The following is a 27,370-nucleotide window of genomic DNA, read 5'->3' on the forward strand; positions in this document are numbered from 1 at the left end:
AGTCCCACTTCTGACTAAGGTTAAAGAGGACAAAAATCAAGTTAAGGTTAAAGAGTTTAAGAATCAAGTTGAGGGCCGGGCGCGGTGGCTCAAGCCTGTAATCCCAGCACTTTGGGAGGCCGAGGCGGGTGGATCACGAGGTCAAGAGATCGAGACCATCCTGGTCAACATGGTGAAACCCCGTCTCTACTAAAAATACAAAAAATTAGCTGGGCATGGTGGTGCGTGCCTGTAATCCCAGCTACTCAGGAAGCTGAGGCAGGAGAATTGCCTGAACCCAGGAGGCGGAGGTTGCGGTGAGCCGAGATCGCGCCATTGCACTCCAGCCTGGGTAACAAGAGCGAGACTCCGTCTCAAAAAAAAAAAAAAAAAAAAAAGAATCAAGTTGAATCATTGGGCATGGTGGCTTATGCCTGCAATCCCAGCACTTTGGGAGGCGGAAGTGGACAGATTGCTTGAGCCCAGGAGTTCAAGAACAGCCTGGGCAAAATATCGAGACCCTGTCTTTACAAAAAAAAAAAAAAAAATTAGCAGGGCATGGTGGCACACACCTGCAGTCCCAGTTACTTAGAGGGCTGAGGCAGGAGGCTCACTTGAGCCTGGGTGTTCGAGGCTGCAGTGAGCTGTGTTCATGCCACTGCATTCTAGCCTGGGTAACAAAGTGAGTCCTTGTCTTAAAAAAGAAAAAATCAAGTTGAGGCCAGGTGCAGTGGCACACGCCTGTGGTCCCAGCTACTCAAGAGGCTGAGGTGGGAGGATCGCTTGAGCCCAGGAGTTCAAGGCCAGCCTGGGAAACATAGCAAGACCTAGTCTCTAATTAAAAAGAAAAAAAAAAATCAAGGTAAATCATTTGAATTTTCTGGTAAATCCCATTCTAAAACATATTAGGACTTGATTTTTGTGGCATAAGTAACTTTGCATTTACTTGGGGATTTTTCTCAAAGATAAATAAGAGATGAGACAGCTCTGCCAAATCTGAGGCTGGAATACCAACAGTATATAAGGAGCAACATAAATTACCTTTTATAATTGAGCAGAGACTGGGAAACCAGACTCGTTTTGTCACAGTCCCAAAGAGACAAAAGTAAAATCTCAACTCTTTTTTTCCTTAGTGAGTTTGGGTAACTGTCCTGGGAAGAAACATTTCATTCAATTAAATAATAAGCCTTCATACCCCTGGGCTTTTGTTTATGTTAATCCTTTGTTTTGTTTTGTTCTGTCCTCCAGGCTGGAGTGCAGAAGTGCCATCTGGGCTCACTGCAACCTCTGCCTCCCAGGCTCAAGTGATTCTTCTGCCTCAGCCTCCAGAGTAGCTAGGACTACAAGTGTGTACCACCACAGTCAACTAATTTTTGTATTTTTAGTAGGTGGGGTTTTGCCATGTTGGCCAGGATCGTCTGCAGCTCCTGACCTCGTGATACACCCACCTCAGCCTCCCAAAGTGCTGGGATTATAGGCATGAGCCACCATACCCTGTCACTGCTTATGTGAATCCTAAAACCTAGAAGGTCCCCCCGTGCCAGAGGCATTAGAATCAGAGCGACTCCACCTTGAGTGAGGACTAGGAAATGAGGCTGGGGTTTACTGGGCTGCATTCCCATAATGTTAGGTATTTCTAGCCTCTAGATGTTTACAGTTAAGGGAACAGGTTGTTAATGTTTACTAAACAGACCCAGACTCAGGAGTGTTCCTGAGTCCCAATATCTTGAGAACAAAAGAATTTCCAATTTTGCTTTAAAGATAATAATATCTGCCGGGCTCGGTGGCTCAAGCCTGTAATCCCAGCACTTTTGAGAGGCCGAGGCGGGCAGATCATGAGGTCAGGAGTTCAAGACCATAATACAGTACAATGGTACCAGTAGATTAAAAAACAAAACAAAACAAAAAAAATGGAGTTCAAGACCAGCCTGGCCAACACAGTGAAACCCCATCTCTACTAAAAATACAAAAATTAGCCAGGCATGGTGGTACATGCTGGTAGTCCCAGCTACTTGGGAGACTGAGGCAGGAGAATTGCTTGAACCCAGGAGTCGGAGGTTGCAGTGAGCTGAGATAGTGCCATTGCACTCCAGCCTGGGCAACACAGCGAGACCCTGTCTCAAAATAGTACTACTATCAATTCTCACAAAATATAGTAATTAAGAAAATTAATCCTTTATCACAACTCCTTGTAGCAGAGCACATCATCCCATGATCTTTTTCATGCTGTATACAAACAAGTATTGTACCTAGGGTAGTTCCGTTCCTCCTTGTATTTTCAGCAATGCCCTACTCTGTCTACGGAGTAGCTGTTCTTTCACCACTTTACTTTCCTAATAAACTTGCTTTTGCCTTGCACTGTGGATTCACCCTGAATTTTTTCTTGCACAAGATCCAATAACCCTCTGTCGACATCTGGATCGGGACCCCTTCCCCATAACAATCTTAATTCTCTACCTTTCTATTTTTTGGCTTTTTATTTGTTTATTTTTGAGACAGGGTGTCACTCTGTCACTCAGGCTTGAGTGCAGTGGCATGAACACGGCTACTGCACCCTTGATCTCCTGGGCTTCAGTGATCCTCCCACCTCAGCCTCCCGAGTAACTGGGACTACAGGCACGTGCCACTGCACTCTGCCATCTGCCTGCTTCCTCCTCCCAAAGTACTGGGATTGCAGGTGTGCGCCGCTGCACCTGGCCTTCTCCACCTTTCTAAATCAGTCTTTACAGCCAGACAGATCATAGGCCACCACTCCAAGACGCCCTTCAAAATCTTTGCCAGCATGATCTTTATTTAGCCTTCATATTGCTCTGCCTTGTGTAGCAATGTGTTCTGCTCGACAACAATGTCTTAAATGATAAGCAAGATATTTACAATGGTTCAAAATTGAGCAATATAAAGCATTTCCAGTGTACTGTCTTGTTCCCACTCTTGTCCCCCATCTCACAATCACTTCTGTCAGTTTCCTGTGTCTTTTCCAGAGTTTCTTCTTGTAAGCATAAATATAAATCTATTATTTTACCATCTCTGTTTTCTTACACAGAAGGTAACCTGATATACATATAATTGTATTCCTTGCTCTTTTCTTTTTTTTGCCACTGTACCAGTGCATCCTTGCTCTTTTCATTTTTTTTTTTTTTTTTTTTTTTTGAGATGGAATTTCACTCTTTTTGCCCCGGTTGGAGTACAATGGTGCAATCTCACCTCACTGCTATCTCCGCTTCCCGGGTTCAAGTTATTCTTCTGTCTCAGCCACCCCAGTAGCTGGGATTACAGGTTCGCACTACCACACCCTGGATAATTTTTGTATTTGTAGTAAAAACGGGGTTTCATCGTGTTGGCCAGGCTGGTCTCGAACTCCTGACCTCAGGTGATCCGCCTGCCTTGGCCTCCCAAAGTACTGGGATTACAGGCGTGAGCGAGCATGCCCAGTCACCTTGCTCTTTTCATTTTAACTCATCAACACATCTTAGGAATCTTTCCATGTAGATTTAGAAAGAAATTCCTTATTCTGTTTCTAAAGAGTTTTCTTTGTTTGCTTATTTTTGTTTTTGTGAGATGGAGTCTCACTCTGTTGCCCAGGCTGGAGTGCAATGGTACGATCTTGGCTCACTCTAACCTCACCTCCCGCGTTCAAGTGATTCTTCTACCTAAACCTCCCAAGTAGCTGGGATTACAGGCTCACACCACCACGCCTGGCTAATTTTTGTATTTTTAGTAGAGACAGTTTCACCATGTTGGCCAGGCTGGTCTTGAACTCCTGACCTCAGGTGATCCACCTGCCTTGGCCTCCCAAAGTGTTGGTATTACAGGCATGAGCCATCGCACCTGGCTAAAGGGTTTTAAAATTTAAAGAAACTTATTACAAGTTGTCTCCTAATATCTTTAACCAGTTCTGCTAATGACGCACATTTGCACTGTTTGCAATCTGTTGCTACATTGATGATGCCTTGTAGACATCTGTCAATTGGCATTGTGCATGTACTTATCTGGATAAATTTCCAAAACAGGAGGGTTGGGTCAGATTATATAATTCTGTAACATTGACGGAGAGAACCAAATTGTTTTCCACAGGAGCTCTACCTGTTTACACTCCCAGAAAAAAATACAAAAGAAACCTGTTTCTCCACAGCCTTGCCAAAAGAAAGGAAAAGAGGGAGCAAAGATTTAAGAAGTGGTGGCTCAGCTTCAAAAGCAAAAAGAGGCAGGGCTCGGTGGCTGATGCCTGTAATCCCAGCACTTTGGGAGACAGAGTAGGGAGGATCACTTGAACCCAGGAGTTCAAGACCAGCCTGGGCAATATGGCAAGACCCTGTCTCTACAAAAAATTGACCTGGCATGATGGCACACACCTGTAGTCCCAGCTACACAGGAGGCCAAGGTGGGAGGATCACTTGAGCCTGGGAGGACAAGGCTGCAGTGAGCCATGTTTGAGCCATTGCATTCCAGCCTGGATGATAAAGTGAGACCCTGTCTCAAAAAAAAAATAATAAATAAATTAAAAAGGAAGACAGAAAAGAAAAAGAAAAAGAGGACAACTAGGCCGGGCATGGTGGCTCATGCACTATAATCCCAGCACTTTGGGAGGCTAAGGTGGGTAGATCACAAGGTCAGGGGTTCAACACCAGCCTGGCCAACACAGGGAAATCCCGTCTCTACTAAAAATATAAAAATTAGCCGGGTGTGGTGGTTTACGTCTGTAATCCCAGCACTTTGGGAGGCCAATGGGGTAGGGTGGATCAACTGAGGACAGGAGTTCGAGACCAGCCTGACCAACATGGTGAAAGCCCATCCCTATTAAAAATACAAAAAATTAGGCAGGTGTGGTGGCGTGTGCCTGTAATCCCAGCTACTAGGAAGGCTGAGGCAGGACAATCACTTGAATCTGGGAGACAGAGGTTGCAGTAATCTGAGGTCACACCATTGCACGCCAGCCTGGGTGGCAGAGCAAAATTTGTCTAAAAATAAATAAATGAAAAAAAATACAAAAATTAGCTGGGTGTGGTGGCACACACCTGTAGTCCCAGCTACTTGGGAGGCCATAGCAGGAGAATCCCTTGAACTCAGGAGGCAAAGGTTGCAGTGAGCTGAGACCACGCCATTGCACTCTAGCCTGGATGACAGAGCAAGATTGAGTCTCAAATAAAATAAAATAAAATAAAACAAAATAGGAGGACAGCTAGATGAAGACTGGAAAGAGCACACACAGTGTTACAGCTGGCATCTTCCCTGAGGTTCAACCAGCCTTTGCAAGAGTTGCCTGGAACTTCTGTCAGCACCAACTGACCATGCGTAACACAGAACTCGCTGAAACCAGCCCCTGGTATTGGTTTTTCATTTCCTACCAATGAAATCACCTTTTTCTCACATTTAAAACCTTGTAGGAGAGGGTGGGGGCAGGTAGACTTTCAGTTTTTACTTTACAAACTCGAGATGTGTATGCTTTATTTTATTACAGGAAGCATATATTTCTTTTATAATTTAAAACCCATAATAATATACTGCAAAAACTTGAAAGCCTAGTCATTTTTCTTTTAGTTTTTATTTATCCATTCAAACACTTTCTATTGTGTTAGCTGTTTGTTTTCATTTATTTATTTTTTTTTTTCTGACAGGTGCCTGGGAGAATAGTCTCTAAATAACATAGCTTTATAGCGAAGTTATTTTTAAAACCATTAATTTCACTTTTTTTTTTTTTGAGAGATAGTTTCTCACTCTGTCACCCAAGCTGAGTGCAGTGGGAAGATCATAGCTCACTGTACCCTTCAACTCCTAGGCTCGAGTGGTCCTCCTGCATTAGCCTCCTGAGTGGCTGGGACTACAGAAGCACACCACCACACCCACCTAATTATTATTTTTTTTTTTTAGAGACATGTGTCTCACTATGCTGTCCAAGCTGGTCTTGAACTCCTGGCTTCAAGCAACTCTCCCACCTCTGCCTCCCAAAATGCTGAGATTACAGGCTAATTTCACTTCTTTTTTTTTTTTTTTTTTTTTTTTGAGATGGAGCATTGCTCTGTAGCCCAGGCTGAAGTGTAGTGGCGTGGTCTAGGCTCACTGCAACCTCCACCTCCTGAGTTCAAGCAGTTCTTCTGCCCCAGCTTCCTGAGTAGCTGGGACTACAGGTGCACACCATCATACCTGGCTAATTTTTGTGTTTTTCATAGAGACGGGGTTTTACCCTATTAGACAGGCTGGTCTCTAACTCCTGACCTTATGATTCACCCTCCTCAGCCTCCCAAAGTGCTGTGATTACAGGCGTGAGCCACCACACCTAGACTTCACTTGTTTATAAATTACTCCTAACCACCACCCTCTGCCGCCACTCTCATACCCATTGGCAGTTTTTAAACTGAAAAGAAACTGAAATGTTTACATAATCATGATTGGAGCTGAGATACTATTTAAGGGGAATTGATATAGCTAGGATTTGTGACAGTTGTGTGATATTTTTAGTGTTGTCATGCACTTTTCAATTAACTGAGGTCTCTTTTATGATAAAAATCCATATTTATATTTATATCATATAATTTGGAGCAAAACTGTACTACTTTAAATTATGGAAGCTAGCTCATGCCTGTAATCTCAGCACTTTGGGAGGCTGAGGCAGGTGGATCACCTGAGGTCAGGAGTTCAAGGCCAGCCTGGCCAATATGGTGAAACCCTGTCTTAAAAAAAAAAAAAAAAATTATGGAAGCTTATAACTGTCATAGCTGTTTTTAGAATCACATTCTCTGGTCCTACATATAATCCATTTGTTTCCAAGTCCTTATTGAAGCATTCCTCCTATGGGAAGCTGTCATCAACTTTATCATGTTTGGCTCCACTTTGGGATTTCCAGGAATTTAATATAATAAAAGAGAGGCGGCCGGGCGCGGTGGCTCAAGCCTGTAATCCCAGCACTTTGGGAGGCCGAGGCGGGTGGATCACGAGGTCAAGAGATCGAGACCATCCTGGTCAGCACGGTGAAACCCCGTCTCTACTAAAAATGCAAAAAATTAGCTGGGCATGGTGGCGCGTGCCTGTAATCCCAGCTGCTCAGGAGGCTGAGGCAGGAGAATTGCCTGAACCCAGGAGGCAGAGGTTGCGGTGAGCCGAGATCGCGCCATTGCACTCCAGCCTGGATAACAAGAGCGAAACTCCGTCCCAAAAAAAAAAAAAAAAAATAATAATAATAATAATAAAAGAGAGGGGCCATCTCCTTGTGCCCTTGACTTTTACACAGATACAGACACTATACAGAAATGCACCCGAACCATCTTTCCTACATGGCATCAGGACAATGGGCCAGGTAACAAAGGAACCTTTTGAGCTATCGCGTGGCGGTGCTGCCTGCCAGCCCACAGCTCAGGTCCATCTGCCACCAGCTCTGTCAAAGTACAGCATTTACTCAATGACATTCATATTGGACTGCATTTAGCCTGTCACTATTTCAAAATTAGTGAAATATGGAGAAAATATAAGTGCAAACACTAGTAAAAGGGCGTGTTGTTCTCATAGACGTAAAACAATTGAGACAAAGAAGGGAATCATTAGGTGTGGGGAAGGGAGTGAATCTTCAGCCTCAATAATGACAACTTATACTGAGACGTTGCTACCTGTCACTCACCATTGTTACTACTTCATACAATTTAATTCGTATTCTTACAATAATACTATGTGAGAAATAAATGAAGGTACTATTAATATCTTTGTTTTTGCAGATAAACAATTCATCATTTACAGAGGGCAATAGCCTGACCCAAATCTTACAGATGCCTATTGGACTTTAGGCGGTCAACTTTGCTCAGCTAGAATAGAGAGGCTCGGATTTTAAAAACATCTACTACCTGCTGGAGCTATAGCTTAAGACTATGTCTAAGAGACAGCACACCATCAGGAATTTTATACTACATTTTAGATCTCTGAAAATAGAAACCTGTGCTTAAAGCACACAGATTTGTTTTTGAATTTTATACATGTGACATTGGCGTGCATTTTGTGAACGTGTTATATATGAAAGCAAAAATCTCTTGGATTACTGTATGTTTTGGATGTACGTGTAAAGATGTGAATTCTATGAGGACAGGGAACTTCTCTTCTACTTCTCCAGCACCTACAACAGTGCTCAGTAAAGGTTTGTTGTGGTGCTGAGTGAAAACAGAAGTGAGTTAGAAACTGTGCTGCTATCATCCTGAACACCAAGAAACACTCTATTCAATCTCCCCAAGTGTTTTTAATAATATAGTGAAAAACAAGTCATCTGGCTTAGCGTGGTGACACACAACTGTAATTACAGCACTTTGGGAGCCCAATGAGGGAGGGTCGCTTGAGCCCACGTGTTCGAGACCAGCCTGAGCAACATAGCAAGACCCAGTCTCTACAAAAAAAAAAAAAAAAAAATTAGCCAGCCATGTTGCCGATGCTTGTAGTTCCGGCTATTTGAGACGTAGAGCGCTGCTTGTAGTTCCAGCTATTTGAGACGTAGAGGTGCTTGAGATATGTGTTCACACCACTGGATTCTAGCCTGGGTGACAGACTGAGACCCTGTGTCCAACAAAAAAAAAAAAGAAAAAAGAAAAACATGTCATCTTAAATACACACACACACATGCATTTATGTGTTTACACAATATTTAAAGGCATGCACTCAAAAACCCATTTATAAGTACATGACAATAAAGGAAAAATGATGTCACATCTCAAGCATGTAAACACTTTACAGGCGTAATGATGATAAAGGTGAAAAGAAAATGATCATTACAAAGGCCATTTTTTTTTCTGTTGAGGAGGTTAATGGAATTACCCTCCTGGCCTCACTAAGTGTAAAAATCAAGGCAGCAAACAGGCACAGTCAACAAACCGCTGCATGACCTCAATTTGGAGTGTCTACCCTGTCTTCCCTCCCCATTAGCCATCTCTTCTTAATGGGGCAGTAGGTTTTAGGACACAACTCCTCTCATAGCATTTGCTTGGAATGCGACTGGGCAGGCATCTGGTCCCAGCAGAGCCTTCCCTGTCAGTGACCTATGACCTGGGTGGCGTGGTTTAAAAGGTTGAGCTGGGTGGGTCAGATTCTCTCTCTGTTTTTCTCACCCTCGCTTTTTCTCTACGGAACTTGAATCAAAAGGCCTAGAGGGCAGCTTCCAGTGAGCTGTGGGCAACATTGCCGAAAGGTTGTTGCGGGCCCCAAGTCAGGATCAAGACGGGCTACAGGCTGAAATTTGCCAGCTGAAATTAAGGGAAGAGGAACAACTGTGAGTTCGTGGGAGAAGCTTCAAGAGACAGAGAAGAAAAGAACATCAATCCATGCAGAGATGCACACCCCTGCCCTCTTTTGTTTTCTGTTTTTCCTGGGCTCCTGGGCAAGTATACTTTAAAAATTTTCTTCTGGCTCGGCAAAGTGGCTCATGCCTGTAATCCCAGCACATTGGGAGGCCGAAAGGTGGATGGAGTTTGAGACCAGCCTGGCCAATATGGCAAAAACCCGTCTGTACTAAAAATTCCAAAATTAGCCAGGTATAGTAGTGCACACCTATACTCCCAGCTACCCAAAGGCTGAGGAGCGAGAATTGCTTGAACCCAGGAGACAGAGGTTGCAGTGAGCCAAGATTGTGCTATTGCACTCCAGCCTGGGTGATAGAGTGAGACTCAAAAAAAAATAAAAAAAAATAAAAAATAAAACAAATTTAAAAAAAAAGGCACAGGAAGAAAAAAAAAATAAAAGACAAAAAAAAAAGAAAGAAAGAAAAAAGGTGGGCACAGTGGCTCATGCCTGTAATCACAACACTTTGGGAGGGGCAGTGGGCAGATCACTGGAGGTCAGGAGTTTGAGACCAATCTGGTCAACATGATGAAACTCTGTCTCGACTGAAAATACAAAACTTAGCCAGACGTGGTGGTGCACACCTGTAATCCCAGCTACTCATGAGGCTGAGGCAGGAGAATCGCTTGAACCTGGGAGGTGGAGGTTGTAGTGAACCGAGATCGTGCGATTGCATTTCAGCTTGGGTGACTGAGTAAGACTCTGTCTCAAAAAAAAAAAAAATTTATATATATATATATACATATATATATATATATTTTTTTTTTTTTCCCTTAAAGTAACCCATGTGCTCTTCTGATCCTTGTTACTAAAAGAGACTAAACTGGAGCAACAGATAACAGGAGAAATAGTGTATTTGGCCAGGTGTGGTCACTCACCTGTAATTCCAGCACTTTGAGAGGCTGAGGCAAGAGGATCACTTGAGCCCAGGAGTTTGAGACCAACCTGGGCAACATAGTGAGACCTCATTTCTACAAAAAATACAAATAAAAATAGCTGAGTGTACTAGTATGTGTCTATAGCCCTGGTTACTTGGGAGGCTGAGGCAGGAGGACAGCTTGAGGCCAGGAGTTTATAAAGTGGCAATGAGCTGTTATAATGCCATCATACTCCAGCCTGGGCAACAGAGCATGATGTCACCTCAAAATAGGTAAATAAATAAATAAATAACTCTCTCCAATGGAGGATATTAACTTTAAAAAAAAAGACAGGAGAACCGTGTAAGTACAGCAGTCCAACACCATGAAGGATAGTGGCAAATAGTCATTTCATTCAATAGTCCCCAAGGACCTCAGTTTGTGCAATCCTGTGCAATAATCAATATTTATAGTATAAAATAATCGATATTAAGACCTTGAGTTTTAAAGCAAAAGCTGCTTGACATGCAGTGTATTTTCAGAAGTCAATGAAATGTGTAGCTTCATTCAGAGAAACACTTTCCTTAAAGTTAAAAAAAAGTTTTGGTGTTTAAAAATGGCAGGATTTGGCTGGGTGCAGTGGTTCATTTCTATAATTCCAGCACTTTGGGAAGCTGAGGCCAGAGGATTGCTTTAGCCCAGGAGTTCAAGACAAGCCTGGGCAACATGGCGAGACTCTGTCTCTACAAAAAATAAAAAAAAATATTAGCTGAGCTTTAGGTAGTGTGTGCCTAGGGTCTCAACTACCTGGGGGCTGAGGCAGGAGAATCAGTTGAGCCTATCGGGGTGGGGGATGCAGTGTCCATGTTTGTGCCACTGCACTCCAGCCTGGGAGACAGAGTGAGATGCTGTATCCAAAAAAAAAAAAAAGAAAGAAATGGAAAAGAAGTTTGCAGTAAGCTGTTGCCCAGGCTGGAGTGCAATGGCACGATCTTCTCAGCTCACTGCAACCTCCACCTCCTGAGTTCAAGCGATTCTCTTGCCTCAGCCTCCCAAGTAGCTGGGACTACAAGCGTGCACCACCACGCCTAGCTAATTTGTTAATTTTTAGTAGAGACAGGGTTTCACCATGTTAGGCAGGATGGTCTCGATCTCCCCACCTCATGATCTGCCCACCTTGGCCTCCCAAAGTGGTGGAATTACAGGCATGAGCCACCACACCCAGCGTATCTTTTACATTTTGAAATGCACATATTTATTGATCCATGCCTTGCCTTGTTACAGCAAAGAGCTGAGAAGACTTAGAAGAATACACAAAATCCGGCCGGGCTCTGGCTCAAGCCTGTAATCCCAGCACTTTGGGAGGCCAAGGTGGGTGGATCAAGAGGTCAGGAGTTCAAGACCAGCCTGGCCAACATGGAGAAACCCCATCTCTTCTAAAAACACAAAAATTAGCCAGGCACAGTAGCATACTCCTGTAATCCCAGTTACCTGGGAGGCTGAGGCAGGAGAATCACTTGAACCTGGGAAGTGGAGGTTGCATTGAGCTGAGATCGTACTACTGCACTCCAGCCTGGGCGACACAGTATACAACCTCTCCAAAAAAAAAAAAAAAAAAAAAAAACAATATACAGAATCCAACAGGAAAGTAAAAACTGACAGTAGGGAAAAGAAAGAACACCAGGGTGTGGACAGGAGATCTGGTTATCTACAAAGCTCATTTCCATGGACTTCCTCATTCCCTGTTAGATTATGGACCACCATAACTAGTGTTACTCATTATTTCATCTCCACAGTTTTTAATTTGAAGAAAGTTCAAGGTTTATCTTCTGAATGTAAAAACCAAATTGAAACTGGAAGATAAAAAAGAAAACATTGATTTAAATCAGAGAAAAATAATAAATCTACATAAACATGCTTTTAATAAGCTGCTAATTTAAGCATATGTTTAAATAATTTCTATTAATTTACTTCAGTAAAATAATTGTCACAGCAAGATATCTTTTTTTTTTTTTTTTTTTTTTTTTTTTTTTTTTATACAGAGTCTCCCTTTGTCAACACAGGCTGGAGTGCAATGGCATTATCTTGGTTCACTGCAACCTCTGCCTGCTGAGGTCAAGTGATTCTACTGCCTCAGCCTCCTGTAGTTGGGATTACAGGCCCCAGCCACCACACCTGTTTAATTTTTTGTATTTTTAGTAGAGATGGGGTTTTACCATGTTGGCCAGGCTGGTCTCGAATTCCTGACCTCAGGTGATCCGCATGCCTTGACCTCCAAAAGTGCTGGATTACAGGCCTGGCCTTAATTTTACCTTAATCAGAAGTAGCATCATATTACATTATACAACTGGTGAAATTCTCTTCAATATCCTTTTTAAAAACCAATACCAAGGTATTAGGGGGGAAAAGTGTTTAGAGTTAAATTCACTATACAAACGTAATTTTTATATTCCATAAAAAAGCATTCTTTTTTCTGGATGCTCTGGTTTGGAAAGGCTCAGGGGATTTTAATAAGTGTGTTCCTATTCATTTGGGGCCTTCATTAGGGACAATTTCTTCTGATGGATATTTCTATTACAGAATCACTGCTTAAAGGATAATAGTGTAGGCTTCAGGGCCAGGCAAATGTATGTATTTAATGCAAGATAGCTGAGTAACAGCTTGGGCAAATTACTTTAAGTCTTCTCAAGTTAGTTTCTTAACTGCCAATGGAGCTAGCATGGTCGGATGGAAGATCAAATAAGTGATTGCACATTAAGCACTTTGCTTAGTAGCTAATACCTATTGAACCTAATAGATGACACAGGTTATGATAGAAACAGTGATTGCAGAGGACATCACACTGATCTGATACAAATCTCTCTTTAACAGCATCTTGTTAAAGGTTTCTAATTTTCCAGTTAACAAATTTTCTTTTTTTTTTTTGAAACAGAGTCTCCCTCTGTCAACCAGGCTGGAGTGCGGTGGTGCAATCTTGGTTCACTACAACCCCCGCCTCCTGGGTTCAAGCAATTCTCCTGCCTCAGCCTCCTAAGAAGCTGAGACTGCAGGTGCCCACCACCACACCCAGCTAATTTTTGTATTTTAGAGATGGGGTTTCATCAGGTTGCCAGGCTGGTCTCAAACTCTGGATCTTCCGTGATCCACCTGCCTCGGCCTCTAAAAGTACTGGGATTACAGGCATGAGCCACCGTGCCCAGCCAATTATTTTTAACTTTATTGTTAAGAGTGCATTCTGAAGGATTTTTTATGGTATTGACAGAGAAATTAGTTTCATTGCTTGATATTATTTTCTTGTTATTTTCCAAAATATATAAACGATGATTTATTTCACTGCTAGATTTATAAAGAAATTGTACTTTTCATTCATGTTGATTTTTTTTATTTGTTCCTTTTCATTCAGCCCCAGAAAAAATGCAATTAATCATGCCAAGGTATGTACAAAGTCTCATCTGACTAGCTCCATCATGTGTCTAGAATTAGTTTTACAGTTTTAAAAGTTGCTTCCACTTCACTGCTACTATGGTCTTGAATAAGAATACATATCTGGCTGGGCTCAGTGACTCAAACTTATAATCCCAGCACTTTGGGTGGCTGAGGATAGGCAGATAATTTGAGGTCAGGACTTTGAGACCAGCATGGCCAACATGGCGAATTCTTTTTTTTTTTTTTTTTTTTTAAATATTTATATACTTTATTTTTATTTTTATTTTTTTATTTTTTGAGACGGAGTTTCGCTCTTGTTGCCCAGGCTGGAGTGCAATGGCATGATCTTGGCTCACCGCAACCTCCACCTCCTGGGTTCAGGCAATTCTCCTGCCTCAGCCTCCTGAGTAGCTGGGATTACAGGCACGCGCCACCATGCCCAGCTGATTTTTTGTATTTTTTTAGTAGAGACGGGGTTTCACCATGTTGACCAGGATGGTCTCGATCTCTTGACCTCGTGATCCACCCGCCTCAGCCTCCCAAAGTGCTGGGATTACAGGCGTGAGCCACCGCACCCGGCCCAAAATTCTTGTCTCTACTAAAAATACAGAAATTAGCCAGGAGTGATGGTGGGTGCCCGTAATCCCAGCAACCAGGGAGGCTGAGGCAGGAGAATCACTTGAACCTGGGAGGCAGAGGTTGCAGTGAGCCAAGATCATTTCATTGCACTCCAGTCTAGGTGACAGAGCGAGACTTTATCTCAAAAAAATAAGGAAAGAAAGAAAAAATATCTGGCAATATAGCACTGAATCCTTTGAAAAACAGATGCAAATCAGAATTGGGAAAATGTTCATTTTAAAAGGTAAGGTTTTTTAAAAATGTAATTTGGCCAGAAATCCAGAGTAACCATATAATTTATTATTCAAACTAGGCCTTTTTGGGAATGAAAGAGGGGTACAATTAGTAAGTTCATTGGGATAAAGGCATAAACCAAGACTCTCCAAGGGATATCAGGTTGTAAGTACATAAGAGGCCATTCTAGACCAAACTGACAACGTACCTCCTTCCCTAAGTTGAGGATGGACTGGGAACAGGCTTGAAGCGATTCTTCATGAAATTATAAGCTGTATCACATGACACACATGACATTCTACACTCAAACTGTGAATTACTGGGTTCTGTTTTGAGAATCCAAGCTGAACCTCTGACCTTAAAGCATCATGCTCATTTCTTATCTATATGCCTCAAGAAAAACACAACAGAAACAAAAGCCAAGAGAAGTATAACTAATATAATCAAGAGCTGTGGCTCTGAATATTTTGTCTCTTAAGGCATCTTTGAGAATCTGATGAAAGCTCTTAACTCTCCTTGCAGAAAAGAGCACACACAAACAGCCCCAATCCTTGGCACACAATTCAGGAGCCATGGTATATCCAATCTCATCCAGGTTTCCAGCTCTGAATCTCTGACCTAGAACACATGAGATGGATGAAGGGAAAAAGGAATCCACGTTTACTGACCATCTTTACACACATTTCCTCTTATGCTCACATCAATCTATTTTATAAAAAGGAGAACTGAAGCTAAGAGAAACTAAGATCTCACACCTAGTTAAGTAGAAACGGCAGACTTCAAATCAAGTCTATGTGCCACCAAATCTCATCAGATATAAAGCACGGCTTTTACATATATATTTTTTCATGACTTTATAATAATATCATATATGTAATACTCATATATAAAATCATATATAAAACCTCATATATTATAAAAAATGAACACAAGCATACATCTTCATCAAAGTCCTGCTTACTACAGTTGGGTGAACCTCTTGAAACTTCAAAGACATTACAGATTATTAGGGCAATAAAAGTAAACACTAAAAAATTATTTAAAGAATAACCAGAGGCCAGGCATGGTGACTCATTCCTATAATCCCAGCATTTTGGGAGGCTGAGGTGGGCAGATCACAAGGTCAGGAGATTGTGGCCAACATAGTGAAACCCCGTCTCTACTAAAAATACAAAAATTAGCTGGGTGTGGTGGCAAGCACCTGTAGTCCCAGCTACTTGGGAGGCTGAGGTGGAAGGATCACTTGAACCCGGGAGGCAGAGGTTGCAGTGAGCTGAGACTGCGCCACTGCACTCCAGCCTAGCAACAGAGCAAGACTCTGTCTCAAAAAAAAAAAAAAAAAAAAAAGGATAACCAGAAATGATACAATGGAATAACAGTCTCAAATTCTCAAATAGCTTTTGATAAACCCAAGACAAATCGTCAAGAAATTATTAAGACATTTTCAGTGTTTCAGTAGCCTGTATCACATGACCACACATGACATTCCATAGTCTACTGATTTTCAGTGTTTGATTGTATCCCTGGGCTAAACTTGGGAAATAAACTGTGCCTTTGTCTGTATATCTAAAAGCCCATGTCTGACTACTAATCAGCGTTGACCGTGAATGGGCTGGTGACTGAGGTAGTGTTTCTTGTGTTACTGGTAAGCCAACATTTCCATCTTGGTAACCTCTGTTCATTCATTCCTAAAATTCCTGATAGGGTTTGTTGTTGTTGTTGTTGTTGTTGTTGTTGTTGTTGTTGTTTTGAGACAAGGCTTCACTCTGTTGCCCAGGCTGGAGTGCAGTGGCATGATCAAATTCCTGGCCTCACACAGTCTTCCTGCTTCAGCCTCCCAAGTAGCTGGGACTACAGGCATGTACTACAACGCCCAGTTAATTTTTACTATTATAATTTTTTGATAGTGACAGAGTCTTGCTTTGATGCCCAGGTTGTTCTTAAGTGCCTGGCTTCAAGCGATTTTCCCATCTTGGCCCCCTAAAGCACTAGCACTGTAGGCATGAGCCACTGAGCTTGGCTGACCTAGTATTATTTTGCAGCTGATATTCCACTATGAGATATGGAGTCAGACTTACCTGAGAATTTATCATGTCTATATGTACCTAGACAATGCCTAGTACAGATGTCATGCTGTTTTCTTTCCAATTCATACTATATAACTATGCCAGATGAATTTCCTACCCTAAACTATAGCTCCAAATATGGCAGTTCCTTGCACAAAACTACTGTTGCATTTCATCATACTTGCTTCTTTCCTGTAATTATTTATTCTTTTAAAAAATGTATTGTTTGTTTTCCTTTCTCCATTCTGAAACTGTAAGCTCAATGAGGACAGGGGCCAGTTGTAACTCTAGTGTTTAGATGTGCTGTCTTATAATGCACATTGAATTATATTGTTGCTAAACTATGTAAATTGATTACTACAAGAATTTGGACAATATGATTTTTTTTTCAACTTTTAAAAGTGAGATATAATGAACATACCATAAGATCCACCCATTTAAAAAGCAGAACACAGCGGTTTTTAGTATATTCACAACTTGTACAATCATCACCACTATTTCCAGAATATTTTCATCACTTCAATAGGAAAATGCATACATATTAGCAATTACTTCCATTTCCCCTCTCCCCCAGTCCCTAGCAAACCATGAATCTACTTTCTGTCTCTATAGATTTCCCTATCCTCAACTTTCATATAAATGGAATTATACGATATGTGGTCTTTTGTTCCTGGCTTCTTTCACTTAACATGATATTTTTAAGATTCATCCATGTTGTAACATTTTGTTTACCCTTTTGAGGAAAGATAATGGTTAATATCCTTCTAATGCTATGCTCAGATAAGCAAGTGAAGAGCTACAACCAAATTTACTTTTTCTTTTCTTTCTTTTTTTTGGTGGGGGGAGGCGGACAAAGTCTAGGTCTGTTGCCCAGGCTGGAATGCAGTGGCATGATCTCGGCTTACTGCAACCTCCGCATCCCGGGTTCAAGCGACTCTCGTGACTCAGCCTCCCCAGTAGCTGGGATTACAGGCATGCACAACCATACCGGGCTAATTTTTGTATTTTTAGTACAGACCGGGTTTCATTCACCATGTTGGCCATGCTGGTCTGAAACTCCTGACCTCAGCTGATCCACCTACCTCAGCCTCCCAAAGTGCTGGGATTATAGGTGTGAGCCACAGCGTCCTGCCTCAACCAAATTTCAAAAAGTATCATAATATCATTATGCTTCATAGTTTCTCTATGCCCTGAAGTTTACCAATTTTATCTTCTACAGATCCCAGGAAGGCAGCCAGTTAAGACCCACCAAATTTACTTCCTCAGCCTCCGGAACAATAAAATCAAACTCCCTACCTTGATTTTGAGATTCTGCTTCCGCCCAACCCCCACCCCAATCTTCTCGCAAATTCGACACTCTGGAATAATGCATTTTTACAGTTCTGATTGTTTTCAGCAGATGTGCTGGCTGAGGTTGGATGGGATTTCTTCCCACCTATCTCTCCTCTCTCCTTCCCTCTGCCCACTGCACGTGCAACAAATTTTCAGTCATCAAAACAAGCAAAAAAAGAAAAGAGAAAGGAAAAAGAGAGAAAAGAAAAACAGAAAAAAGAAAAAGCAGTCAGAAGGCTTCCTTTGTTTTCCAAGGAAATCCAGGTAAAAGGAGGGGTAGGAAAACGATATTTTTGACTTTGCTCACAATCCAGACGTGGGAAAGAAAAGGATTTCCTTTGGGCTGCTGCCACGACTCTGATCTTTTATGCTGATAACAGATTTCCTTCAAAAAAAAAAAAAAAGTTCTGGGAAAATCATGCCAGTTCAACTTGGAAGCGAAACCCACCCTCATGTTCGTCTTAAAACACAGCGAAGTGAAAGGTTTGCTCCTCCTTCACGAGGGTTTTCTTCTTCACAGTTCGCGTCTCGCCACCAGGAGCGAGCCTGGGTCCGCAGCGCTCTTTGGAGGCTGGCGGGGGAGGAGGACTACAGGATCCAGAGGTCTTTGGAAACTCCAGCAGCTCCAAGCTTGTTGGCTACTACGGTTTCCCTGAGGAGTGACGCTGCGAAAACAAACCCTGATTGGTCAGGCCTGAGCTAAGTTCTCCATTTATGGACAGATTGCCCGGCCCGAGCCGAGACTCAGCCAGAGGAGTACGGATTAAGTGGCCGAAGAAAGAGGAGCGAGGCAGTGGAGCGAGGCGGAGCCGCAGAGCGCATCGGACTCACCTGGGCGCGCGGCGAGCGGCGGGTCCCAGCGGACTCCTGCCTTCCGCAGCATGCCCCCCGCCTGCTAAGTCGCCGCGGTCTCGCCCTCACCTAGCGCCGCGGATCCCGCCTGGATGGAGTCCCCTCTGGGTTCCCATTGGCTCCTGTGAGTGCTTGGGTGTCGGGAGACTGCTTTTGGCGAGGGGAAGCAACTTTTGAAGTTCGCCCAGGAGACTGCGTTCCAGCCCCACCTCCCCGGCAGCGGGACCTGGCAGAGGCGCGACCGCGGCGCGAGTCACCATGGTGAGTTGGCCGCGCAGCGTCCCAGGACGCCGGACCCGGGGACCGGGCAGGAAGCCCCGGCGCGGGGGCACCCACCTTGGGCACGCTGCCCGGGGCACGGGTGGAGAAGGTGGACGCGGGAGCCGGCACGTCGCGAGCTCTGATTTCCTGTCTCTTTCTGTAAACCCGGGCCGGGGGACAGCTAGCGAGGCGCGGAGGAAAACTTTATTCCAGGTCGCTCTCTGCGTAGCGAAACTTTCTGTGGCCGGGTTGCTATGGCTGCCAGCTGTCGGAAGCCAGGGTGTGGGCGCATTGGCTGCGGGGGGCACGGCGCGGGAGGGGGTCCCCTCCTCCTGCTGGGACGCGAGGGGCACCACCGGCAGCGGAGGTCCTCCGGCACTCGCGCGGCAGTAGCTGGTGGCGCCCCCTGCCCTCCCCGCAGCCGTGCCCGCCCCGCCTCGCTTCGCCTCGCCCCGCCTCGCCTGCCGCGGGCACCCTCGCGGCGACTCCCTCTCCTCCCTGCCGCCGCTCCGCCGCCCGGCAGCGCCCGCAGCTGTCCCGCCTGGCAGCGGCACACGGGCGGGGGCGGTCCCCGGCCTGCCCTGGCGAGGGGCGGTGCAGGCCGCACAAAGGCAGGCGGGGACGCCAGGTAGGATGAACACCTGGCGGCGGGCGGGCTGTCGAGAGCCCGGGCGACCCGGGCGTGGGCGGCGGCCACTCCGACCCGGACCTGTGCCGGGCACCGGCCCCGAGGGTCTCCGCGCCCCGGACGCCCAGTAAACACTTCCCGAAGAGGACCTCACCTCTTCCTGAGGGCTAGGGGACCGGGGCTTTTCAGGGATCCAGGGGACGCTTCGCACAGGACGCCGCCCTCGCGAGTTTCTAGTTTGTTGCTCTTTTCCCTTTGGCACTTTGGGAATGTGTGGAAGTGGCCCTTTGACGTGAGACTTTGCTGCTCTTCAACTCCCCTGCCCAGCCACATGCCCGTCCCTCCTTGTATAACCTTAGCCACCTCCCTTGGGCTTTGGCGTGGTGTAATTTTCTTTCCCCGGCACAAAAGCAAGGACTCTATTTTGAAGAGATCCGCAGTTCATAAAGAAAAAAAAAATCGATTACAAGGCTTCATAGTTTCCATACTGCTTCTTTTCAAATAGTCCTGCTTAGGTGGATGATCTTGTTCTCTTTTGGTTTGCTGTTGTTTTCTAACGGCTGTGGAAGAAAAGCCAAGTCAAAATGATAGCCAGCGCAATACTAATTTTAAAAAGTCGATATCCCGATGAGCAGCCTGGGGGAGGTGCAGCAGAGGCCCATTGGAACCTGCACGCCAAGCTTAGAAGCCCCCTTACCGGTGCTGTTTATTGGAGGAATGATTACAACCATCAACGAGAAACCTTTCATCTTCTGTCAAAGCCTTTTTTTCTTTTTTTAACATCATCCAAAATTAAGTCACTTTTGCCCCATCTAAGAGAAGATTTTATCTATAAATTTCCTCTTCCAGTTTTAAGGTTTAAGAAGTCAGTCTACTCCACGTTACTTTTGGACCCCTCCCCTTATCCCAGCAGAGAAGCATTCCCATGGGGCATGTGTTCGGGTGAAGCTGCATTATCGTGCACCTGGTCTCTTGAACCGAAGCAGTGTAATAATCCTGGTACTTGAGAACTGCTGTAACTATTTTCCATGGGTCAATATTAAAAAAAAAAAAAAAATCAATGTGTTTATGTCAAGAGCTTAAAGAATCTTACTGAATTTAAATACTTGAGTGGTACTTTGAGGAAATTAACTTCCTGTCAGTTAAACTCATTTTTCATGCGAATGGACTGAAATGTAGTGTAGGTTGCCTTTTCTGAAACCTGGGACATCATGCTCAGTTCAGCCCCACTGCACATGAAGTAGATAGGTGGTGAAATGGATGCAGAGAAGGCATGGTTTGGGAAGAGATGGTTCTATCCGAGGACAGGGTGTGACTTACCTATTGATGGGCTCTCTGCCATCTGCACAGATGGGCATGTTGTGTGCCGCCAGGCGGCTATCTGCATCAGATACGCTTGCTGAGGTCACAATTCACTGACAGAAAAGTTGAAACAGCTGGCTGTCCTGAAATAGGAGATGTGCCATTGATCTACTGGATCCAGAGTGATTTGGCCAAAGTTAATCATTTCTTTCTGGACTTGAAAAATTGTTCATTAGGTATGTGAAGTTGCCTTAGAATAGAGGATCATCATAAATAATAAGAAACTCAAGTTACAGAATTTAATGTTTATGTAAGATTCTGTCAAGCCAAATGACACTTCATTTTGTGTTCCACATCTGCCCAGGCCTGCCCAAGTCGTATCCCTTCAGCTGCTTAGAACAGGAAGGGAAAGGACATTACCTTCTTTGGGTGTGGCTGAAGATTAGCATGGAGACTAAAATTCGTCAGAAGGCCTTTGGTGGCCCAGTGCAGTGGCTCACGCCTGTAATCCCAGCACTTTGGAAGGCCAAGGCAGGAGGATCACTTGAGCTCAGGAGTTCAAGACAATTCTGGGTAACATAGTGAGAGACCCTGTTTCAATTAAAAAATTAGAAGAAGAAGAAAAAGAATACCCTTGACTGGGCTGTAGGGAAAGCACCTATACTGTGGACTTCCGTGCGAGTGAGAGTGTCTGTGTGTGTGTGTGTGTGTGTGTGTGTGTGTGTGTCTTTTAGGAAGTCTGGTAGCATAGTAGGAGGGCTTTCCACCTGTACCCAAGGTCCTACTAAGACTCATTGAGTTGTGACTCATAAGGAAAATTGCCCTTTACATTTTCTGACTCATGAACACAGTGTACAGCTTGTAGTTCACCTTCTATCTTCCTCCTGAAGACTTACTTTGGGACACTTTTCTATCTTGGGAAAACTAAGAACTTTACCAGGAAATAGTTATTTCTGTCTTTTTCCTTAGGAGACTTGAAGAAGCTTAAAAAAAAAACAACCCTGCACATCTTTATAATTTAGTGTAGTTTGTTCAGCAGAGCACAAAAAAGATCTCTGTTGACTTTAATCTAATACACATCTAAGGCTTCCTTCGTAGAATTTGGGCTTACCATCATCTGCAAAGCAGATTCTGCTTTCGTGGCCATGACCAGTTTGTAGTCTCTAATAGACCGAAACCCATGGCTATAAACCTGCTACGTACTTCGGATCCAGAAATTGTGATTCATTTTAATGCAGAGTTTCTGTGCATTAAATATACAGCAATATTTGAGCAGATCTGAATTGACCATCACCTCAGAAACATGTTCAAGATCTGTCCCCTTTTCCTTACTTGCATATGCTTGTGAGTAAATTGTAGATAGGACACATAAAAATACCCAGGAGTAGACTTACAACCTAGAAATCTGATGGATAGCCGACGATAAGGTAGGTAAGTTCCTTTAGGTGATGACATAGCATGTATTTAGAAAGTCTGGAGTGCATTTCAAATGTTTTCTGGGAAGGTAACCCACTTCATTTCTACTGATTAGTTTATCAGATTGCTAGGCGTCTCCTAGCCAAAACAACACAATACAGCAAAACAAAACCGGAAAGAAATGGAATCAAGCACATAAAAAGTTTTGATGGAGGCAAAGGGTTAGGGAAATACCTGTAGTCCGGGACATTATCTAGGGACAAGTGTGGGTGGGACATCCTAGGGGGAAATATTTGACTGCCCAGCCATTTCCCTGGAGAGAAACCGAGTGGGGCAGTGGATGGAGAGGGATGGAGAATTGTAAGAAGCAGACATTTACTGAACTTGAAAGTCCCCTCCTCTACACTTTTGCTGAGGACTACAGCTTTGTCAGCGGTTGCAAACTCAAATGTCATAATTTGGTAGAGGGAGGCTGGCCTCTAGAGAGTAAATATGGAACACATACCCCATGCAAGGAGGCACCACTATTTGATCCTAGATCATGGTTACATTGACCATATTACCAAATTATTTTGTTTTTCAAGAGAAGCTGGAAATTTAGATTTTTATGCTATATCTGCCAGTTCTTATGTTTATTTATTTATTTTGAGACAGAGTTTCCCTCTTGTCGCTCAGGCTGGAGTGCAGTGACAAGATCTCGGCTCACTTCAACCTCTGCCTCCTAGGTTCAAGCAGTTCTCCTGCACAGCCTCCTGAGTAGCTGGGATTATAAGCACCCACCACCACGCCTGGCTGATTTTTGTATTTTTAGTAGAGATGGTGTTTTACCATGTCGGCCAGGTTGGTCTCAAACTCCTGACCTCAGGTGATCCACCCACCTTAGCCTCCCAAAGTCCTGGGATGATAGGCATGAACCACCATGCCTGGCTTCTGCCAATTTTTATATGTATTTGATCATCTCAAGGACCAAACACATCGGCAGGTTAGCTGTTTGCAGCCACTTTATTGTTAGTTTTAATGTGGTGTCCCTCTGTGAACCACAGTGCTTCTTCCCATTCAGTCACCAGCAAGAACGTCTGAACATTCACTACATACCCAGTAGTGGCATTTGATTTTTACTGATACATCCACACCTTCCTACCAGGTCTCCCTAAAGAGAGGGAGTTGCCTGGTATTTTCAGCGCTTGCAATCTCTAAGCTACTAAAACAGGGAAAATGTGCATCCAGCTGCTGCTATTTAGAGCTTTCTAAGCACCAGGGTAGGTTGGGTCCGCCAGTGGTGTGGCTGCAAATTGAGCTTTTCTCTTTCTTACCCTTCAGTCCCGTCCTCCACTGAAAATGCCATGGCCTTCAATGTCACATGATAGACTTTTTTTTTTCCCCCCACTCCTTTCTCAATTGAATCTCATGAATTTGAGGTCTGTTTCAGGAGTTATCCCTAGGGTTAATAATGAGCAGCGGGAGGATTCTGAATAACTTGGAATCCAACAGTTTGCTTCTGTGCCTAGTGTTGGCATGTCATGAGCTTCTGTGAGACTCAGTGAAAGATAACATATAGTGCCTTGCTTTTTCCTGATGAGATAGGTACGGAGCCTTATTATTTGTTAGGAATTTGAGAAAGCTTTTTATCTGCTTCAAAAAACAGACATATTTTAAATATTCCATGTAAGTGCAAGGTATTATAAGCTTGGTGGTAGGATATATAGACATTATGTACAGTCATGCTTTTCCAAGTTTGAGTCATCTACCCTTTTTTTTTTTTTTTTTTTTTTTGCAAAAATGCAGCCACTTGTATTTTTACTAATCCGTGATTAAAATGTTTGTTAACAGTGAGTTTTAAACTTTTTTTTCTCACCATGCTGAGACTTGATATTTACAGAATAAATAAGGGTTAAAGGTTAAATGCCAGAGGTATTAAAATAAACATCGCAGCCTTATAAGCACATTCTGTTATAGTGGTGAACAAATTGTGTTTTGAATTTCAGTTTCAGAATTTATGTTGGCAGAGACAAAAGGTTTTGGGGCATCCTAGCAAAGTTTTTTTTTTTTTTTTTTCTTTTTACATATTTTTGGGACAACCACACTTGAGAGAAGTAGAACTATAAAAGCCAGCCCTAACATACTGACATTGACTTTGACAAGCCATAGAACTTAAACGTACATGTGGTACATGTGAATGAAGTTGGCCCTCCCTTCTGAGTTACTACCATGAGAGTGACATCATTGTCATTGTTCTAAGCACTTTTGAATGGTCATTTATGAGCTATGTAATAAAATTTTTTGCCGGGCGTGGTGGCTCAGGCCTTTACAAAAATAAAAATAAAAAATTAGCCAGGCGTGGTGGCATGCACTGTAGTCCCAGCTTCTTGGGAGGCTGGTGGGAGAATTTCTTGAGCTCAGGGATTCAAGCATGCAGTGAGCTGTGACTTGGGCACCGAAGCCTGGGTGAGAGAAAGAGGGGGCAAGGGGGAAGAAAGCATGAGAGAGAGAGAGAGAGAGAGAGAGAGAGAGAGAGAGAGAGAGAGGGAGGGAGGGAGAGGGAGAGAGAGGGAGGGAGAGATGGAGAGAGAGAGAGAGAGGAAAGAAAGAAAGAGACAGAGGGGTCACCACGGCTCATGCAGGTAATCACAACACTTTGGGAGGCCCGAGGCAGGAGAATCACTTGACCCTGGGAGGTGGAGGTTGCAGTGAGATGAGATTGTGCCATTGCACTCCAGCCTGGGCAACAACAAAACTCCATCTCAACAAAAAAAAAAAAAGAAAGAAAGAAAGAAAAGGAAAGGAAAAAGAGAAGAGGAAAGGAGGGGAGGGTCTTTTTTATTTTTATTTTTTTCCTTTGTGGCCTAAAATGGTAGTGCCCTGTGTGACCATTCCTATTACTCACTAGACTTTGTACAGGCCCCTCTCAGCTGTTTCCAGAAGTTTCATTCTGCCTCAGAGTCTGAACAATTAGCCTCACTAAAGATAGCAGTATCCAGCAGGTCCCTCTTTCCCAGAGTAAGTGTAAGAACTGCTCTGAAGGGGGCATACTCTCTTGGGTCTTTTGATCTCTGATAATGTTTGTTACAAATTCATTCACAGCACTTAATTATCGTAGGCTACATTGTAGAAAGTAAAACATAGGCAACATTATAGAAAGCCCAGAAGAGAGCTTAAGAATTCTATCCTAAATCCATTTGTTAACTTCCTAGAGAGATCTAGAGAGGTTAAATGATTTCCAAAGTCTCATAGCTAGTTTTTAGCTGAGCTGGTGCCAGAATCCAAGTTAGATCTGATCCAATGCAGATCTAACCTTATTAGATCCCAGTCTAATAAGGTTTTTTTTTTTACACTGTTTTGAAAACACTACTGTTTTCAAACAGTAGTGGAAATAGAGACTAATTCCTTAAGGATCTGGATGTGACCAAGTAGTTTTTTTCTGGGACTTTTCAAGAAAGTGAGCTTACAGGTGGAAGATTATTTTTGCTTCATTACTGTACTAATTTCATTATAATAAATTTAGAAGAATTCACCCATAGTACCACCATACCCTGACAGTAATTATTTTTGTCTTTGGGTTTCCTTTGAGTCTATTCAAACTCATTGTTTTTTTGTTTGTCTGTTTGTTTTTCTTGAGATGGAGTCTCACTCTGTTGCCTAGGCCGGAGTACAGTGGCACGATCTCAGCTCACTGCAACCTCTGCCTCCCAGGTCAAGCAATTCTTTTGCTTCAGCCTCCCGAGTAGCTGGGATCACAGGTATGTGCCACCATGCCCAGCTAATTTTTTTTATTTTTAGTAGAGATGGGGTTTCACCATGTTGGCCAGGCCGGTCTTGAACTCCTGTCCTCAAGTGATCCACTTGCCTCACCCTCCCAAAGTGCTGGGATTATAGGGGTTGAGCCACCGTACCCAGCCTCAAATACATGTTTTTTTTTTTTTTTTTTTTTTTTGGGAAATGGAGTCTGGCTCTGTTGCCCAGGCTGGAGTGCAGTGGCGCAATCTCAGCTCACTGCAACCTCTGCCTCCCAGGTTAAAGCGATTCTCCTGCCTCAGTCTCCCAAGTACCCGGGACTACAGGCACGTGCCACCATGCCCAGTTAATTTTTTTTGTATTTTTAATAGAGACAGGGTTTCACCGTGTTAGCCAGGATGGTCTCGATTTCCTGACCTCGTGATCTGCCTGCCTTGGCCTCCCGAAGTGCTGGGATTACAGGCATGAGCCACCACGCCTGGCCAAAACACATTGTTTTTATGTGGTTATAATTATGGGGCAGATAAACAATTTGTGCTCTGTATTTTTCCACTTGTTTCAGAAACCTTTTTCTTGATAAGCATATTTGTTATATTTTGGTGGCAGTATTATAATCCCATGTAGCCTGACTACCCACTGTGTGCCATAGCCGTAGAGACTTCCTCCAGAAGTGTGTACAAGGGAGAGTTCTTCCACCCACTAGAACTGCTGTGGTCATAATGGGCTGCTTAACCTTCTTTGACTCCTGAGACATGAAGCCCCCTCTTTAGGTGAGCCTGGGATGCACACTCCACATTCCCAGGTTCTAGCCCAAAGTTGCCTACCATTGGTGCTCCCCCTGGATTCTGGTGTGGACACTCAAATATGTGACACCAGTGGGTACTCAGACCACTGGGTCTTCCTTGGCAGATATGAGTGGTCCTACCAGAGAAATAGAGTGGTTAGAGATGGAGAACTTTGAACCCAAAGTAGAGAAGACACTGCCGTGGCAAAGGAGGTCAGCATACAGGCTTGGTCAATTAGGGCCTGGCACAGTGGCTCAGGCCTGTAATCCCAGCACTTTGGGAGGCTGAGGAGGGTGGATCACTTGAGGTTGGGAGTTTGAGACCAGCCTGGCCAACATGTTGAAACCCCTGTCTCTACTAACAATACAAAAACATTACCCAGGTGGAGCGGGTGCCTGTAATCCCAGCTACTCTGGAGGCTGAGACAGGAGAATTGCTTGAACATGGTAGGTGGTGGTTGCAGCAAACTGAGATCATGCCACTGCACTCCAGTCTGCGTGACAGAGCAAGATTCCGTCTCAGACAAGATGAATTAGGCTCTGCCTTTGCTTAGAAGAAGCTCTCTGTGTAGTGGCGAAA

At 43.7% G+C, this 27,370-nt stretch overlaps 1 protein-coding gene and 2 long non-coding RNA genes across 3 annotated transcripts in view; 2 read left to right on the forward strand and 1 right to left on the reverse strand.

Annotated features, from left to right (window-relative positions):
- Positions 1 to 5,673: 5,673 nt before the first annotated feature.
- LOC116564304 lies at positions 5,674 to 11,228 on the forward strand. Its single transcript, XR_004274837.1, has 3 exons — positions 5,674 to 5,787; positions 8,458 to 8,461; positions 11,200 to 11,228. It is a non-coding gene; the product is annotated as an uncharacterized LOC116564304 (long non-coding RNA).
- Positions 11,229 to 18,035: 6,807 nt separating this feature from the next.
- Positions 18,036 to 19,313, reverse strand: LOC116564303. The gene is made up of 2 exons (XR_004274836.1): positions 19,004 to 19,313; positions 18,036 to 18,480 (listed from the first exon to the last, which is right to left on the reverse strand). It is a non-coding gene; the product is annotated as an uncharacterized LOC116564303 (long non-coding RNA).
- MYO1E (myosin IE) overlaps positions 18,462 to 27,370 on the forward strand; it is a 232,332-nt gene continuing 223,423 nt past the window's right edge. The window contains exon 1 of the mRNA XM_032297293.1: positions 18,462 to 18,928. Coding sequence (XP_032153184.1) covers positions 18,926 to 18,928 — 3 coding nt within the window. The 5' untranslated portion in view covers positions 18,462 to 18,925. The remainder of the gene's footprint in view (positions 18,929 to 27,370) is intronic.

The sequence above is a fragment of the Sapajus apella genome, unplaced genomic scaffold (assembly GCF_009761245.1).
Source record: "Sapajus apella isolate SASKATOON/1434 unplaced genomic scaffold, GSC_monkey_1.0 scaffold37, whole genome shotgun sequence".
NCBI lineage: Eukaryota > Metazoa > Chordata > Mammalia > Primates > Cebidae > Sapajus > Sapajus apella.